General features: G+C 36.2%; 1 protein-coding gene across 2 annotated transcripts; it reads right to left on the bottom strand.

Annotated features, from left to right (window-relative positions):
* Positions 1–14,416: 14,416 nt before the first annotated feature.
* On the bottom strand, positions 14,417–17,952 carry LOC127132280 (probable serine/threonine-protein kinase WNK9). Of its 2 annotated transcripts, XM_051061190.1 has the most exons (7): positions 17,774–17,952; positions 17,651–17,688; positions 17,316–17,543; positions 16,853–17,073; positions 16,197–16,354; positions 15,686–16,112; positions 14,417–15,577 (listed from the first exon to the last, which is right to left on the bottom strand). In XM_051061190.1, exons 1-7 carry the CDS (start codon positions 17,849–17,851, stop codon positions 14,667–14,669), a joined length of 2,061 nt encoding a protein of 686 aa, XP_050917147.1. In that variant the 5' UTR covers positions 17,852–17,952; the 3' UTR covers positions 14,417–14,666. The 2 variants fall into 2 exon arrangements, with proteins under 2 accessions (XP_050917147.1, XP_050917148.1); XM_051061191.1 differs by lacking the exon at positions 17,651–17,688 and having other exon boundaries at positions 17,774–17,917.
* Positions 17,953–18,195: the final 243 nt, after the last annotated feature.

The raw sequence follows: 18,195 nt of genomic DNA, 5'->3' as shown, positions 1-18,195 counted from the left end.
ATGTTTTGCATGATTGATTTGATTTCTATCCGCTGCGTATTGTGCAAATGCTGTATGTTTTGAATTAATAAAAGAGCATGACAGTTATTATGGTGAATGGTGCGAAATGATTGTGTGACACCCTTAATTGCATAATTACTCTGATTGATATATTGCTATTTTAATTAAATATTTGGGGTATTTTTAGAAGGGTGTTACATTAGTGGTATCAGAGCATAGTCGGTCGAGTCGAGTCGTAATTATTTTGTTTCCCCTGTACGGGATGGGTGTTGTATAACCCTATCAGTACTTATTGTTTAGCTTGTTGGGTTTTCAGAATAGAGATGGCTGGAAGAGGTAGAGATGATGCTGCGATTGCTGAGGCTCTGGGTATGCTAGCTGGAGTACTTGGAGGGAATCCGAATGTTATGGGAATGGGAGCTGCTCGTCAACTGAGTGAGTTCCAGAAGAACAATCCTCCAATGTTCAAGGGAGCATACGATCCAGATGGTGCTCAGAAGTGGTTGAAGGAGATCGAGAGAATCTTCCGAGTGACTGAGTGTGCCGATAACCAGAAGGTCAGGTTCGGTACGCATATGCTGTCAGAAGAAGCAGATGATTGGTGGGTTGCTACCCGCACTGAGTTGGAATCTGCTGGGAATGCTGAGATCACTTGGGCTGTGTTCAGAGAGAGATTCCTGAGGAAGTATTTTCCAGAGGATGTTAGAGGAAAGAAAGAGATAGAGTTCTTGGAATTGAAGCAGGGCAACCGGTCTGTTACTGAGTATGCTGCTAAGTTCACAGAGCTGTCGAAGTATTACACTCCCTATGATGAGGCTACTGGGGAATTCTCAAAATGTGTGAAGTTTGAGAACGGGTTACGTCCCGAGATTAAGCAGGCTATTGGGTATCAACGGATTAGAGTGTTTTCTGATTTGGTTGACTGTTGCAGGATTTTTGAACAGGATACCAAAGCCAGAGCGGAGAGCTATCAGCAGAGGGTTGATAGGAAAGGCAAGAATCAGAATGATCGTGGGAAACCGTATGCAGCTGGCAAAGGTTTCCAGAGACAGAGTGGGATGAAGAGGCCTAGTGGGGGAGACTCCAGTGCCCCTACTAAGTGTTACAGATGTGGTCAGGCTGGACATCGTGTCCATGAGTGTACCAGTGCTGAGAGGAAGTGTTTCAAGTGTGGAAAAGGTGGTCATTTGGCTGCAGAGTGCCGGTCGAAGACTGTGACTTGTTTCAACTGTGGAGAGTTGGGTCATATTAGCCCACAATGTCCTAAACCGAAGAGAGAGAACCAGTCGGGAGGCAAGGTCGTTGCTTTATCGGGTTCTGAGACTTCTGCAGATGATCGTTTGATCCGAGGTACGTGTTATATTAATGGCTTTCCTCTTGTAGCTATTATTGACACAGGTGCGACTCATTCCTTTATATCTTTGGATTGTGCTGTGAAACTTAAGTTAGAGATATCTGAAATGCATGGAAGTATGGTGATTGATACTCCTGCGAAGGGTTCAGTGACTACTACTTCAGTTTGTTTAAATTGCCCTTTGAGTATTTTTGGTAGAGACTTTGGGATGGACCTAGTGTGTCTCCCACTTGTGCAGATTGACGTTATTCTGGGTATGAACTGGTTGGTGTTTAACCGAGTCTATATCAATTGTTTTGATAAGATTGTGATCTTTCCTGAGATTGAGGAAGGAAAGGATTTGTTTCTATCAGCAAGGCAGGTGAATGAGGCAGTGGCAGATGGGGCAGAGTTGTTTATGTTGTTAGCGACTTTGGAGGCTAAAGATAAACTAGTGATTTGCGATCTAGCCGTGGTGTGTGATTTTCCTGATGTGTTTCCTGAAGAAGTGAATGAATTACCGCCAGAGCGTGAAGTTGAGTTCTCGATTGATTTGGTACCTGGTACTAGGCCGATATCGATGGCTCCGTACCGTATGTCTGCTGTTGAGTTAACTGAATTGAAGAGTCAGTTGGAAGATCTGTTGGATAAGAAATTTATTCGTCCGAGTGTGTCACCGTGGGGCGCACCAGTGTTATTGGTTAAGAAGAAAGAAGGTACTATGAGGTTGTGTGTGGACTACAGGCAACTGAATAAAGTGACGATCAAGAATCGGTATCCTTTGCCGAGGATTGATGATTTGATGGATCAGTTGGTTGGTGCGAGTGTGTTCAGCAAAATAGATTTGAGATCAGGGTATCATCAGATACGTGTGAAAACTGAGGATATTCAGAAGACTGCTTTCAGAACGAGGTATGAACATTATGAGTATTCTGTAATGCCTTTTGGTGTGACTAATGCGCCTGGAGTGTTTATGGAGTATATGAATAGGATTTTCCATCCGTACCTAGATCAGTTTGTTGTGGTGTTTATTGACGATATTTTGGTGTATTCGAAATCTGAAGAAGAGCATGCTGAGCATTTGAGAGTGGTTTTAGGAGTTCTACGAGAAAAGAAGTTATTTGCTAAGCTGTCTAAGTGTGAATTTTGGTTAGAAGAGGTTAGTTTTCTTGGTCATGTGATTTCAAGAGGTGGTGTTGCTGTTGATCCTTCTAAGATAGAAGCGGTATCTAAGTGGGAAGCTCCGAAGTCAGTTTCTGAGATAAGGAGTTTTCTTGGTTTGGCTGGTTATTATAGGAAGTTCATCGAGGGATTTTCTAAGTTGGCGTTACCGTTAACGATGTTGACTAGAAAGGGGCAAGCGTTTGTTTGGGACTCAAAGTGTGAAGAAGGTTTCCAAGAGTTAAAGAGAAGGTTAACTACTGCTCCTATTCTGATATTACCGAGTCCATCGGAACTATTTGAGGTTTACTGTGATGCTTCATTGTTGGGTTTGGGTGGTGTGTTGATGCAGAACAAGCAGGCTATAGCTTATGCTTCGAGACAATTGAGGGTTCATTAGAGGAACTATCCGACACACGATTTAGAGTTGGCAGCTGTGGTATTTGTTCTGAAGTTATGGAGGCATTACTTGTACGGGTCAAGATTTGAGGTTTTCAGTGACCATAAAAGTTTAAAGTATTTGTTTGATCAGAAAGAGCTGAATATGAGACAGAGAAGATGGTTAGAGTTTCTGAAGGATTATGACTTTGGTTTGAATTACCATCCGGGTAAAGCAAACGTAGTGGCTGATGCATTGAGTCGGAAATCATTGCATATGTCTATGTTAATGGTTAAGGAATTGGATTTAATTGAACAGTTTAGAGACTTGAGTTTGGTGTGTGAGAGTACTCACAATAGTGTTAAATTGGGAATGTTGAAGTTAACAAGTGGTATTCTGGATGAGATTAGAGAGGGTCAGAAATCCGATGTGCTTTTGGTTGATAAGTTGACTCTAGTGAATCAAGATCAAGGTGGTGAATTCAGAGTTGATGAGAATTGTGTTTTGAAATTTGGTAATCGGGTGTGTATTCCGGATGTTACCGAGCTTAAGAAGAGTATTCTTGAGGAAGGACATCGTAGTGGCCTGAGTATTCATCCTGGAGCTACGAAGATGTATCATGATTTGAAAAAGTTATTTTGGTGGCCGGGAATGAAAAGAGAAATTGCGAGTTTTGTTTATTCTTGTTTGACTTGTCAGAAGTCAAAGATTGAGCATCAGAAGCCGTCTGGGCTAATGCAACCGTTGGCTATTCCAGAGTGGAAGTGGGATAGTATCAGTATGGATTTTGTTTCTGGTTTACCGAGGACAATTAAGAATTTTGAAGCTATTTGGGTGATTGTTGACAGATTGACAAAATCGGCTCATTTCCTTTCCGATCAGAATGGATTATCCGTTAGAGAGATTAGCTGAGTTGTATATTGAGAAACTTGTAAGTTTGCATGGTATTCCGTCGAGTATTGTTTCGGACAGAGATCCTAGATTTACATCGAAGTTCTGGGAAGGTTTGCAGAGGGCTTGGGGAACTAAGCTGAGATTGAGTTCTGCATATCATCCGCAGACTGATGGTCAGACTGAGAGGACGATTCAGTCATTGGAAGATCTTTTGAGGGCTTGTGTTTTGGAAAAGGGAGGTGCTTGGGATTGTTACTTACCTTTGATTGAGTTTACCTACAACAATAGTTTTCATTCGAGCATTGGTATGGCACCGTTTGAAGCTTTGTATGGTAGGAGATGTCGGACGCCTTTATGTTGGTATGAGTCCGGTGAGAGTGTTGTGGTTGGACCGGAGATTGTTCAACAAACTACGGAAAAGATTAAGATGATTCAGGAGAAGATGAGGATTGCTCAGAGTCGTCAGAAGAGTTATCACGACAAGAGGAGGAAGCCACTTGAGTTCCAAGAGGGAGATCATGTGTTTCTTCGGGTTACTCCGATAACTGGGGTTGGTCGAGCTTTGAAGTCGAAGAAGTTGACACCTCGATTTATTGGTCCTTATCAGATTTTGGAGAGGATAGGAGAGGTAGCCTATCGTATCGCTTTACCGCCGTCACTTGCGAATTTGCATGAGGTTTTTCATGTGTCTCAGTTGAGGAGGTACATTCTTGATCCGTCGCATGTGGTCCAAGTGGATGATGTACAGGTGAGAGATAACCTGACTGTTGAAACATCACCTATGAGGATCGAGGATCGAGAGTTGAAGCAGTTGCGGGGTAAAGAGATTGCTTTGGTAAAGGTAGCTTGGGGAGGACCAGCAGGTGGCAATGTGACTTGGGAACTTGAGAGTCAGATGAAGGAGTCTTATCCGGAGTTATTCGCTTGAGGTATGTTTTCGAGGACGAAAACTCTTTTAGTGGGGGAGAGTTGTAACACCCCGATAAAAATAAGATAATTATTTAATTTAAGTTAATATTATATTTATTAATTTAATTAAATAATTGGAATTTTTGGATTATTATTATTATTATTATTGGAATAATAATTATTGGAAAATATATAAGTTGGAAATAAGGAAAAAGAGTTCCATTTTGGTAAAAAGAGTTTTCACGTGAAAACAGAGAAGCGGCTCAAAAAGAGGCAGAGCAAGAGGAAGAAGGTTGGAGAAGAGAAAAGCTTGAAGCTTAAAGATTCGCCGGATTAACTCAGGTAAGGGGGGTTTATCGTCGTTTAATGGGTATTATGGGTTAACATGTAATGGGTAGTGATAAACCGTTGAATTGACCCTAATTGGGATGTTGAATGCTGAGAAATTGTGTTGGATAAGTTGTGTTAAAGATGTAATTGAATTTGTATTTGTGTGAGTTGTGATTTCCCGAACGTATAGCTTTTTACGGAATCGGAATCGGAGGTCCGGAAGTCCTCCTACGGCGGAAAATGCGGAGAATTCTGCATTCTGCTTCGTGTTAGCGCAGGAACAGCTTTCTGTCTTGCGTTAACCGGTTAACCCAGGGTGTTAACCGGTTAACACTGTTATGAACTGTGAAAATATTGCTGTTTTGCTTGCGTTAACCGGTTAACCCAGGGCGTTAACCGGTTAACACTGTTGTGATTTCTGAGAAATTGTTGTTCTGTCTGTGTTAACCGGTTAACCCAGGGCGTTAACCAGTTAACACTGTTGAGTTTTGCCAGAAAGCGTGTTCTGTGTTGCGTTAACCGGTTAACCCAGGGCGTTAACCGGTTAACACTGTTGGAAATTGAAAAAATTAATATTTGAATAATGTGTGCATAATTGGTGTTTGGCCTATATTGGCGTATGATGTAATAGGGATTAATTCCCGCTGTTTTGAGCAGTATAGGTATTAGTGGAGTGTGCTAATACTGTGATTAATTATTTGACATGATATGACGTTTGATACATGTGCTGATGATGTGTGAAAATGTGCATAATGTTGTGAATGTATATATTATGCATGTGTTGGTGAATGGACTGTTTTATGGCTTAGAGTGTGAGCATATGTTCATTGTGGATTGTTGCGAATGATGTTGCATTGCTAGGTGAATTAGCATGCATATTGTGGCCTTTATGGTGGTAGCTAATTCCCATGGTGAGGAATTAGTGAGTAAATCATTGTGGATTATTGTTGATGATTTTGCATTGCTAGGTGATTTAGCATGCATATTGTAGTCTGTATGGTGGTAGCTAATTCCCATAGTGAGGAATTAGTGAGTTGGTGGTAGCTAATTTCCGTGGTGAGGAATTAGTGAGTGAGTCACTAGGTCTCAAATGAGTGGGACTAGTGGGCTTGGTAGCCGTATCTGGATTTGATCGGTGAGGTGAACTATATGTTCACGAATAGTCGGTACCGCATGCATGGAGTCTCATTGCATAATGTATGTCTTGTGTATAATATGAATGGAGGTGTTCCAGTATTATACGTGTGTTTTGATGTTTATGTTGAGCATGATCATGATGTTTGAGTGGAGGTTGCCGTTACCGAATGTGTGATATGGTTAGGGTGATTAATGTGTTATTTACTTAGCATTACATGATATTTTATAATGCTTATTATATCGATTGAGGAACTCACCCTTACAACTATTTTTCAGGTAACGAGCAGTGATTGAGTAGAAGCTAGTGCTTGGAGTCTAGTGTAGTCTCCTTAGTGGGTCATGCTCTGATAGATGTAACATCGGGACGGGATGTTTTACCTTGTTGAATAATTTTACATGTAATGTGTTACATGTTTTGCATGATTGATTTGATTTCTATCCGCTGCGTATTGTGCAAATGCTGTATGTTTTGAATTAATAAAAGAGCATGACAGTTATTATGGTGAATGGTGCGAAATGATTGTGTGACACCCTTAATTGCATAATTACTCTGATTGATATATTGCTATTTTAATTAAATATTTGGGGTATTTTTAGAAGGGTGTTACACGACACTCTAGCATGTTGGTAGGACATCTGGGCCTTGTGTAATAGGCGCCAAAATGCTGCATTTGGAGTATGTTCTACATAAGATTTGTTAAATATTTTATTGTTATTGATTTAACAATATGATTAGGTGATTTGTTTGAAACCTGGATGAAGTTTAATTCAGATTTAAATTAAAACAAATCATATCTTGTTGGATATATTCAAGGAGCAAATCAAATATCCAACAAATTATGCATTAATTTTGGACGAATTCAAAGATACTATCCAAGGAGAAAAGCCCAAAGTTACTCTGCTATATAAGGAGCTCAAACCTACTTTGGAAAACAAGCACTCCCATTGAGGATCTCAAAATGTTAGGTTTTGTGTCGTGTATTCCACATTAATGCTCTAATAGAATTAGTGTATGATCTTTATGCACATCTCTATGTTTCAGTAACTTGGCATAGAAGGCCTGTCTTGTTGAGTTGTAATCAACATTGTTTATGTACACCTCTATGTTTCAGTAATTTGGCATAGAAGGTTTGTCTAGTTGAGTTGTAATATTCAACATTATTTTATCTTGTGAAGATTGAAGTTGATCACTAGGGTTTAGTGGTTGTTTTCCCCTGTCATTGGGTTTGTGGCAGATAAGAAATTGAGTAGCTTCTCTTATTTAGGGAGAGACTCTAAATAGAAAGTCATTGGGTTGTGTTAGGAACAGGCATTGAATAACATATGGTTTTGTTGTTGCTTGTAAGTCTAATTGTGCTAAACTACTAATAGTGAATTTTCTTTCTTAGGTTATGCACTCAGCCCCCCAGATGTAGGTGTAGTTTCACCGAGCTTGATAAATAATTAATTGCGTTCTTTATTTCTTTTCAGGTCAATCATCTATTACTTATCAATGTAGTGGTTATGGTGTAACTTGACAAACCTGTTGTCAAAGCATCAATTTCGACATTTGTCCCTTGAGGAACATAATTTTAGGTATTAAAATAAGTTTCCTTCCTAACAAATCAAGCGATTAACTCTAGAACAAAAGTCCCTCTTGGACTACTTATTAATGTTGCTGCTGATGATGACAAAGAGTAATTATATTTCTTGGATTTTTTTCCACGCTTATGTGTGATTTATATTTCCATCCTTTTCATTTTGTAATTAAAGTTTTCCTTCATTTAATATATTTAATATTGTTTGCTAGTATTTGATGTATATATTCTCGTGCAGTGTATGTTTATTCTTCGTCTATTTGCCGCCTTTTTGATAATGAAAAACAGAGAGAAGTATACTCTCAACGGGGAATAGAGTATGCTCTCTTTATCTATAAGGGGGGGAGGGGTGTAACACCCCGATAAAAATAAGATAATTATTTAATTTAAATTAATATTATATTTATTAATTTAATTAAATAATTGAAATTATTGGATTATTATTATTATTATTATTGGAATAATAATTATTGGAAAATATATATATAAGTTGGAAATAAGAAAAAAGAGTCCCATTTGGTAAAGAAAGGGTTTCACGTGAAAAGCAGAGAAGCGGCTGAAAAGAGAAAAAGGGCAAAGAGACAGAGCAAGAGGAAGAAGGTTGGAGAAGAGAAAAGCTTGAAGCTTAAAGATTCGCCGGATTAACTCAGGTAAGGGGGGTTTATCGTCGTTTAATGGGTATTAGGGGCTAACATGTAATGGGTAGTGATAAACCATTGATTTGACTCTGATTAGAATGATGTATACTGAAATTCGTGAAATATTGGATGAACGAAATATGGGTTATAATTGAAGGAAATTCGTAGGAATTAGATGTAATAAAGTTAGAATTGCGAAATCGAATAGAGTATGATCTGTGTTAGACAATATGATTGAATGTTGTGTAAAAATTGGAATGTGGAAGGTTGGATCTGAGAATCTCGTAGCAGAGAAAACCATAGCAGATCTGGAAATCTGGTTTCTGGTCATACGCGTATGGCACTAGGTGATACGCGTATGAGATGGTCTGGTACGCGTATGGCACTAGGCAATACGCGTATGGAAGAAGAAGATGATGATTTTAACGTAGTTTTGTCTCTGTTGGTACGCGTATGAGGATGTGGTACGCGTAGCATACGCGTATGAGGCAGACAATACGCGTATGGGATTGGCTGAGAAATGGGCCATACGCGTATGGGACTAGGCAATACACGTATGGGCAGAATTGTGATTTTTCTGTGCTGTTGTTGTGCAGTTTTTGGTTGTTCAGCTGAGTAATGTAATTTTAGCTGATGTATGATATAGTAGGGATCGTTTCCCGTTGTTTTGAGCAGTGTAGGTATTAGTAGAGTGTGCTAATACTGTGATTATTAATTGGCATGACATGATATGATTATGTGATAAATATGCTGATGATGTGTGAAAATATGCATAATGTTGTGAATGTATATATTATGTATGTAATTGTGGATGGACTGTTTTATGGCTTAGAGTGTGAGCATATGTCCATTGTGGATTGTTGTTGATGTTGCATGCTAGGTAATTTGGCATAGCATAATGTGGCCTTTATGGTGGTAGCTAATTCCCATGGTGAGGAATTAGTGATGTTAGTCATTTTGGACTGTTGTTGATGTTTGCATGCTAGGTGATTAACGTGCATAGCATAGCCCTTGGGGTGGTAGCTAATTCCCATGGTGAGGAATTGGTGATGTGAGTCACTAGGTCTCAAATGAGTGGGACTAGTGAGCTTGGTAGCCGTACCTGGATTTGGTCGGTGAAGTTGAATTATATGTTCACGAATAGTCGGTACCGCATGCATGGAGTCTCATTGCATAATGTATGTATGGCGTATAATATGAATGGATGTATTCCAATATTATACGTGAGTTTTGTGGTTGTGTTGAGTATGTGTATGATTATGAGTTGATGTTGTCGTTGCTGAAGTTGTGATATGATTAGGGTGATGAAATGTGTTATTTACTTAACATTACATGATATTTTATAATGCTTATTATATCGATTGAGGAACTCACCCTTACCACTATTTTTCAGGTAACGAGCAGTGATTGAGTAGGAGCTAGTACTTGGAGTCTAGTGTAGTTCCTTAGTGGGTCATGCTCTGGTAGATGTAACATCGGGACGGGATGTTTTTAATTGTTTTATTGTTGGTTGTTGAACCAGTTTACATGTGATGTGTTACATGTTTTGTATGATTGATTTGATCTCTATCCGCTGCGTATTGTGCAATGCTTTATGTTTTGAACTAAATAAAGAGCATGACAGTTATTTTGGTGAATGGTGTGAAGTGTTTGTGTGACACCCTTAATTGCATATCTACTCTGATATATATTTGTTGTTTTAAATTAAATATTTGGGGTATTTTAGAAGGGTGTTACAGGGGGGGGGGGGGTTACAAACTCCATTATTTTATCTATATCTTTTCTATTCCATGACCTCCCAAAGAGATTCCCTGTCATCATCAAAAAGGGAAAGAATGTGATTCTATGTGTTGTGTATGTAAGGTCTTCCAATGGTTTTGATGATGATAACTTAACAAGAAAGAATATATCCCAAGTCTCATCAGTCAAATGAGAAAGCACATGTTCAAGTGACTAATGTTCCAATTTAAAGTGCTAGACAAAGTTTAAATCAAGTTCTAGACAAAGTTTAATCAAGTAAAAGAATTTTAAAATATAAATTTGTAATCTTGAAGTCGTGAATATGAGAACTTGAAGATGTGATAATTGTGAAAGCTTTTCTAATTTTGCGCTTAAAGTTTTATCTAGTTTTTTATCAGTTGGTTGTGAATGAAGCAAGAGTAGGTCTTGAGGTACTAAGACAATGCATACACACACGAAAATTTCAAACCTTTCATATTTTTTTAATAAAAGTTCTTAAAACCAATATGGGAAAGTGATTAAACAATTAGGAACCTTTGTTTGATCAATTAGGAAGGCAAAATACACGGATAAATCGGTTAATCCTTACTTCAAATCAATTAAAACACGTAAAATACTTCCTAATCAATTAAGAAGGTTTTTAATCGATTGATATTGAAATTAAAAGTTTCCTTTGTTTGGTTAAGCGAATCAATTAACACACGAGTTTAATCGATTAAAAGATCAAACTTGATATACCATTATTTCAGGCCACACAAACTCTTCTTTAATATTCACACCATATTATATTTCCCTACTTTTGAGAACCATTCAAGTTAATGCATGTATATCTCTTTCACTAAGTCTCCATGAAGAATGTAGTCTTCATGCCCTACTGCTCAAAATAGAGAGCTTCTTAGTGGAAACAATACTAACACATATATTATGGTATTATGCTTCAAGACCAGGGAAAATATTTTAGTGTTGTCAACTCATTCTTTTGCTTGAATCCTCTTACTACTAGTCACCTTATGTATCACTTAGAGCCATTATGGTATTCTTTCACTCGATACACCCATTTATTATGAAATTCCTTCTTTTCCATAAGTAAATTAGTTAGTTTCCATGTTTGATTAGAAATTAAAGACTTAATCTCGTCTTTCATGGCAAACTCCCATTTACTTGCATTTGTGGTCTAACATGATTCTATATAATGTAGTCCATATATATCCTATTGGGAACACGTGGTCAAGAATACTTTGATATTTCCTTCATCTATGGTCATCATTCTTTGACTTCATAATCATCTTTGATGGGAATAATTGTGCTTTAAAACACTTTCGTGAAAAATCGATATCCCTGACCAACTTTTGCACAATTTACAAAAAATATTAATCATGTGAATAATACACTCACTAGAAAATTAATAATAACAACCAACTGACTCTGATACTAGTTGTCAGAAAATTGCGTAAATTTTTTTTATGATCCGATTTGTGAAAGATAAAAAAATAAAGCGGAAACACACTAAAATTAATAATAAGTGAAAATTTTTAAGTGTTTAAAATCTTTCTCTCACACAAATTCCATAACCCAATTACACTAGGAATATATTTTTAGTAAATATTTATTACAAAACTCTATAACTAGAAAAGAAGAATTTTTGTTGGATGAATTACAAGTTGATAGAAAAACAATCCTTTCTTATTATTAAAAAAAATGAAAATCAGCATTGACTTTTATAGTCTATATGGTTCCTATTTTTTTCGTTCATTTCTTTTCTCTATTTTGACCAACAACCCCCTCAAATCTCCATATCTCTCCTTTCCACGTTGTATTTAAAATTTGGATTTTTTTCAATAAAAAATTATTCTTTAAAAAAGTAATAAATTTACTATTTTAAGTCTTTAAATAGAGATTAGAATCCTCTTCTTTTTATTGATAGAAATAAAAATATGCACATGAAGAGAGATATAGATATAACAAAATTTAAGAATATTAAAAAAAAAAGTAATTAATGATAGTGAGATTCACTTGATAGAATAACTCAATATCTATTGTTTGAGTCACTATCTCTTATAATAGAGTTCTTTTTTTGGTAAGATATGAAAAATATCCTAACTCTTTAAATAATGTATAAAGTAAGTCTAAAGTCATCGTTAACATTTTTCTAATAATTAATATCATGCCTTAGTTTTGCAAGCATACGTAGAATACAATACCTATCTCAATGTGTTTTTGTGGTCCAATGAATTGATTACCTTTGAAATCAACCCATTCATTCATTCATCTATGATTGAGTAAGAATAATGGAAAAGCAAAAAGTTTTCAAAGACCATATCATTGGTTAATGCTCACTCACAACACAAACAATTGAATCAAATTACACTTTCTGCCTATGAGTAATCCATTTATATAATAAATTATTATTTTCAATTTCTAATATATATTTTTAATTTTATCCTTTAATTAACACTATTTTTATCATCTTTCTTAATATTTGATAAGAAATACTTATTATTCATTGTTTCATTTTTTTAAAGATCCCTTAATAGTCATGCTTATACAAAATCTACAAAGTGAATATATTAGTAAAATTTTAAAAAATGAAAATAAATATAAATGCATAGGAAATACCTGCAACACTAGTGTGATCATCACATCAGATTAATTGCGAATATGTAACTTTCTACGTAAGTATCTGCAAACTAACTCGTAGAAATAGATATTATTATATTGAATGTCATCATCAAAATTCAAATTTTGATATTCACGGTTGTGTGTATGAATTTATAATTGTTATTATCACTCCGTCTTTAAATCTAAAAAAGAGCAACCATGTAAGTGAGTCTGGACACAAAATCATCATAAAAAAACTATAAGAGATTATATCGTCATGTATATGGTTCTCAACATCTAATCTTTCACAATATAATACTTATAACTAACTTTCAATACATCACGACATTCTCTTTTTCAAATATGAGACTCCACGTCCTTATCCAACGTCAGAGACCACTCTAGTTCCTCCATTAAATTGAGTCGAAATTTGATATGACTATTGAGATTTTGGAAGAACTGAAACTCTAATGTAGATCATCATATTAGACAAAAAAAATCACATACAAGTGAGTTTGAACGTCAAATCTTTATTCAAAATGTTAAAAGAATAGGCCATATATACTCTTCCATCAAATATACAAATTATAACCATTAAATACATCACTAACATAATTAGGGGTGTCAAAATGAATCGTGGCCCGTCGGGCCGATCTACGCATCTGTTATAAAATGGCGGGTTGAGTTGAGATTTTATGATCGTCTACCCGCTCAGTCCGTCCCGCCTTAAACTCGCTTTAAACCCCGCAAAAAAGGGGTTGGTCGATCTGTCAGTTTAATTAGTAAGCACTTAAAATATTTATTTTGGTTGGTTGAAGGTTAACTCTTGTTGATGATTCTATTTTGTACATTTATTTGTGAATATATGCAATATTTTAAAAGTAAAATTTGTTAAAAACATGCTTATAAAATATTGTTCTAAAAGATAATTTAAAAAATCTAAAAATAAGTCTATTAATTTATTAAGTAAATGAAAAAAAAATAGGTAGGCAAGTCCACCGCCGACCAACCTACCACTTTTGGCAGAGCAGACTAAACTGTTAAACCCAATTTCACTTAGTGGATTTTCCGCTCCACCTTTTTTTGATGGATTTAAGGCAGGAAAGAATGGGCTGCTAATTTTCCATCCCTAAACATTAGGGTCGATCATTTGCATGTGCAACATGCGCTTGTAGAATAGACCCCAAATTCTAGGGGCCCCACTTTCTTTTAATTATTAAAACGGTACATCCCTAAACATTAAGGTCGGTCATTTGCATGTGCAACATGCGCTTGTAGAATAGACCCCAAATTCTAGGGACCCCCGTTATTTTAAAATAGGTGTAAAATCAATTTGTCAAAATTTAATTTACATATGTTTTCTAATAATAGGTGTAAAATCATAATTTTTTAAAAATTCGGTATAATTTTATGTTTCTTTTAAGTCTATTTTTTAAATTAAAATGATCCTGAATTGATTGAACCGCCCTACTAAGCATAATTATGAAAACATCTTATCTTACTATGCATGTCATAAGTTATTTTCAACTTAATTTTTTTAGATAAACCATTTGAGTTTATTTATCTTTTATTCTAGAGTTAACTTATACATAAACATTTACTCCTATAAACGTTTAAATTACAAGTACTTAGACACGTTTCACCATAGTCCTTGAAAATGATGGTTGTTTTTGAAAGAATGACCAAAGATAATTGACTAAAATAAAGAGACAAACATCCATGTTTGAATGCAATAACTTGACTCACTTGCCACTTGCTACAACAATTATTGGATTTTTGGTAACAAACATACATTCACACACGACACGTTTTCTCATTCCATGTTTTGCCCCATCATTACACTCCACACCAAAAAAATCTGATTTATATTCATACTTTATAAGAAAATTATTTGGTTTCCTCATGTGATGTCTATATACATACTCTACAAAAGAATTCAAATTCAATGTCTGCATCATCATCACACTGTATTATACATCCACAGCATCAACAGGAAGTGAAACACTTCTGTGTAGAGTCTCTTGAAGCAACAGCCTTCTGTAGAAACTCTTTGCAGTAGCCATATTTTCTTCGTCGCAATACACCGCGCCGCAATTTTGAGCCCTTCGGGTCTCCAAATCGGGTTGGCTCTTGTGCTCTCGAGAATCGTAATCCCGGTAATTATCGAATCCGTTTACTGTTTCTGATGTTGTTTCGTGCTTTATGTTGCTGCTCGTATGCGGCGATTTTGGTTCTAGTCCTATTTGTTTATCCCTAAGCTCCCTTAACTCCATTTGATATTTTGCTTTCAGCCATCTCAACTCGTGTTGTATCTCTTTCTCATAATCATTCTCGACTCCGCAATGTAGTGAACCGATGGTAGAATGGTTTCCTAGTTCGTAATGTTCGTCTGAAGGGCTTTGAGTAGACTCTACTGGACTCAGTTCGCGGCTTTCTTGATGATGACTCCACGATTCTTGATACTGTAAAAAGTCAGATTCGCTTGATATGTTAGGCGCTTCCTCGCTGACGTGGTTGTCGTACTCCTCGGATTGGAATGTAATCTCTTCAAAACGGCCGTGCATTGAAGCACATCCATGCATGCAGCATTGAAGAAGCTGCAAGTTTTTTCCACTTTGATTACGGGAAAGAAAATCCGTAACTGTAGTATGATTAGAAACACAATTTTCGCAGAAAATTTGGTTTTCATAGTTGGCGGCTTCCTCGACTCCCGGTCCTCGCCTCCATTTTGGTACCAACGACGCGATTTCTCCGTCTATCATACCGGCTATTCTGGTAACATCTTGATCGGTAATGTCAAGTTCTGCAACCATTTCGGTTGCTACACTTAATGCTGTATCCAATTCTATGTCAAATGGGAAATAAATGTTTCGGATACGACCTGCGACGTGAATAAATCGAATAAGTCAAATTGTCAAGCTTAGACTCCATTCAAACATATACAAATCACGAGAATAAAATGACGATATAATAAAACGTTCGTTCCAACCTTCTTTGTCTGCGATTCTTAGTCTCAAAAAGATGCCACCGTCGTCTTTCCTCTTGCCTTTGATGCTTATGTCAACATCTTTGGAGGTTTCATCGTCTTGGCACTCGAAAAGTTCAATTCCGTGTTCAATCTCAGCCGGATGAGAATAACAATCTGCTTCATACCCGAAACCATTTGAGTATTCGGTACTTATGTTACTATAGCTACGATCGAGTGAAAAGAATGACTGACTAACAAGAGGACCCAAGTCAACAAACTCTTCAACATCTACCGATCCCAAATTATATTCGTAATCATCAATTCGAAGAAAAGGGTCGTCAAGAAGCTCCCTCGCAGAGAGCCTTAGAGATACAGTTGCAAGACATTTCTCAACAAACTCTCGCGTTTCAGGATCTTTCACTTTATACAAAGCGTCTGGTTTTTTCCCCTGGAGATGTCAAATGTCAAACGATGTTTTGCGACTCCGGAAAGAAACAACGCTTAAAATGTAAGAGAAAGAAATCGATCTTACAGAAGAAACTTTCTTGTAGATTTGTGCCGGATGGCTGCATTCGCTATACGGATATTCAAATGTGACCATTTCTAACACGCACATACCAAAGGAATATATGTCAACTAATTCATTATACTCCTCTTCATATACTTCTGGCGCCATGAACTCGGGCGTTCCTGCGAAAACGAAAAAATAGAAGAAATATAAAACTCTAACTAGAATTTCTGATCCTAGTTCAAATCTGGCTCTAACTATCATCAAAACATCAACCACATGTTACTACCAATTCATTTTCAAAAGAAACCGTCAATCCATTAACTAAGTGAAATCATTGGAATTGGAGTTAAAGTAATCTAGTTTTTCTTATCATAAGCGTGTATCATATATCATTCTTTTGTTATAAACCATGTATCATCTGCGCGCAACTACAGAGACTAATCCCTCGAATTAGGGAAGATCACAATAGGCGGCAAAGCTCTCCGTCAAGAGAATTTAACACTGATCAGGTATAAGTCATATAATCAAATTATTTTCGTATAAGCTATCCTAGAGAGCTTATAGAAATAAACAAAAAACGGTTAATGGACACATTACGGGTTGTGCTGTTTTCATAAGTTCAAATAAATCAATCCAAACAAAATTATATTATACATACCGACATGAAAGAAACATACCTACACAATGAGCAGCATGTGATTTCCGGAGAATCGCAGCCAAACCAAGATCCCCAATCTTAACTTCCCCTTGATTACCATTAATGAAAATATTATCACATTTAAGATCTCTATGAATCACAGGTGGATCATGGCTATGAAGATATAAAAGTCCTTGCAGGATCTGCCTACACCAATGCTTCACTGCTCTTATGTTAACCTTCTTGTGCTTTAACCTATACCTATTGCATCAATTAAATCAAGTTAAAGAAGATATAACACAAGATCTCAAAACCACAAGAAGAAGAAGAATGAATCTTATCATCAACAGCGAAGCACAAACACACAGACACCAGACACAACACCGACACTCACACCAGTAATAATTTGAAAAAATAATTAAATTGAACGTAATCACAAGTGTCGGTACACGGTACGCGCCTTTTTCAGAGGTGTCGGTGTTAATGAGATAAAGAGAACTCACTGTCTAAGAGTACCGGAAGTAAAGAATTCAGTGACAAAGTTGATATTCCTATTGGAAGTATCAACCCAAGAAGTGTAGAATTTCATTATGTTTCTGTGTTTCAATGTCTTGAGAAGATGAATTTCACAGTAAAGCCTCTCAAGATCTTCAGGATTTTGCAGAAAATCATATAGTTTGATTTGATTCCAAGCAACTTCAATCCCTTGATACTCATCAAATGCTCTGTATCTACATAAATTGAACCAAACCAAACCATAAAAAAAACATTTTTTAAAGAAAAATAAGAAATGGGTATGATGAAAAAGTGAAAAACAGAAATGGGTTTGTATTCATACACTGTTTTAGAAGCTCCTTTACCGAGAATTTCATTGTACTGCAAAAAAAAGGAAAAAGAACAAAACATCATGAAACTGAACAAAAAGAACATGATAAAAAGGAAGAATGAATTTATTGCTTACTCTGCCATATCTACCGGTTGGATCAACTTCAACAAAATCTGAGTCATCATCTGTTTCAAGGTGTGTTACACCATTCATCTTCTGTTTCAAGCTTGTTGGTTGCAGAGAGAGAGAAGAAGAAGAAAATTGAGAGGAAATTATGTGTTTCTCCGTCGTGTATGAAATGTATATAAAATATTTATATATGGAATGAAACCTTTCAAAGAGATATAAGTATAATAAAATATTGCGAAATAATTGACTACACATGAGAAAATAAGTATGAATTATTAATTATTTTTTCTTTTCGAATAAATCATAAATCATTATTTTATTATTTTTAGATACGAACCACTTATAAATACCAAATCACAATAATTATTAGAGATTTATTAGGTGAGATTCTTGATTTAAATTCGAGGAATAGTGTTTTTGCTATATCA

This window comes from Lathyrus oleraceus, chromosome 3 (assembly GCF_024323335.1).
Source record: "Lathyrus oleraceus cultivar Zhongwan6 chromosome 3, CAAS_Psat_ZW6_1.0, whole genome shotgun sequence".
Lineage (NCBI taxonomy): Eukaryota > Viridiplantae > Streptophyta > Magnoliopsida > Fabales > Fabaceae > Lathyrus > Lathyrus oleraceus.
This window is presented reverse-complemented; position numbering and strand designations above follow the sequence as displayed.

Excerpts from the sequence above, each read along its gene's own strand:
- LOC127132280 (XM_051061190.1), bottom strand. The coding sequence starts at position 17,851 with ATGAATGGTGTAACACACCTTGAAACAGATGATGACTCAGATTTTGTT. Across the intron at positions 17,689-17,773 it reads CAACCGGTAGATATGGCAGA|TACAATGAAATTCTCGGTAA; the intron begins GTAAGCAATAAA and ends TTTTTTTTGCAG. Across the intron at positions 16,355-16,852 it reads ACATGCTGCTCATTGTGTAG|GAACGCCCGAGTTCATGGCG; the intron begins GTATGTTTCTTT and ends TCGTTTTCGCAG.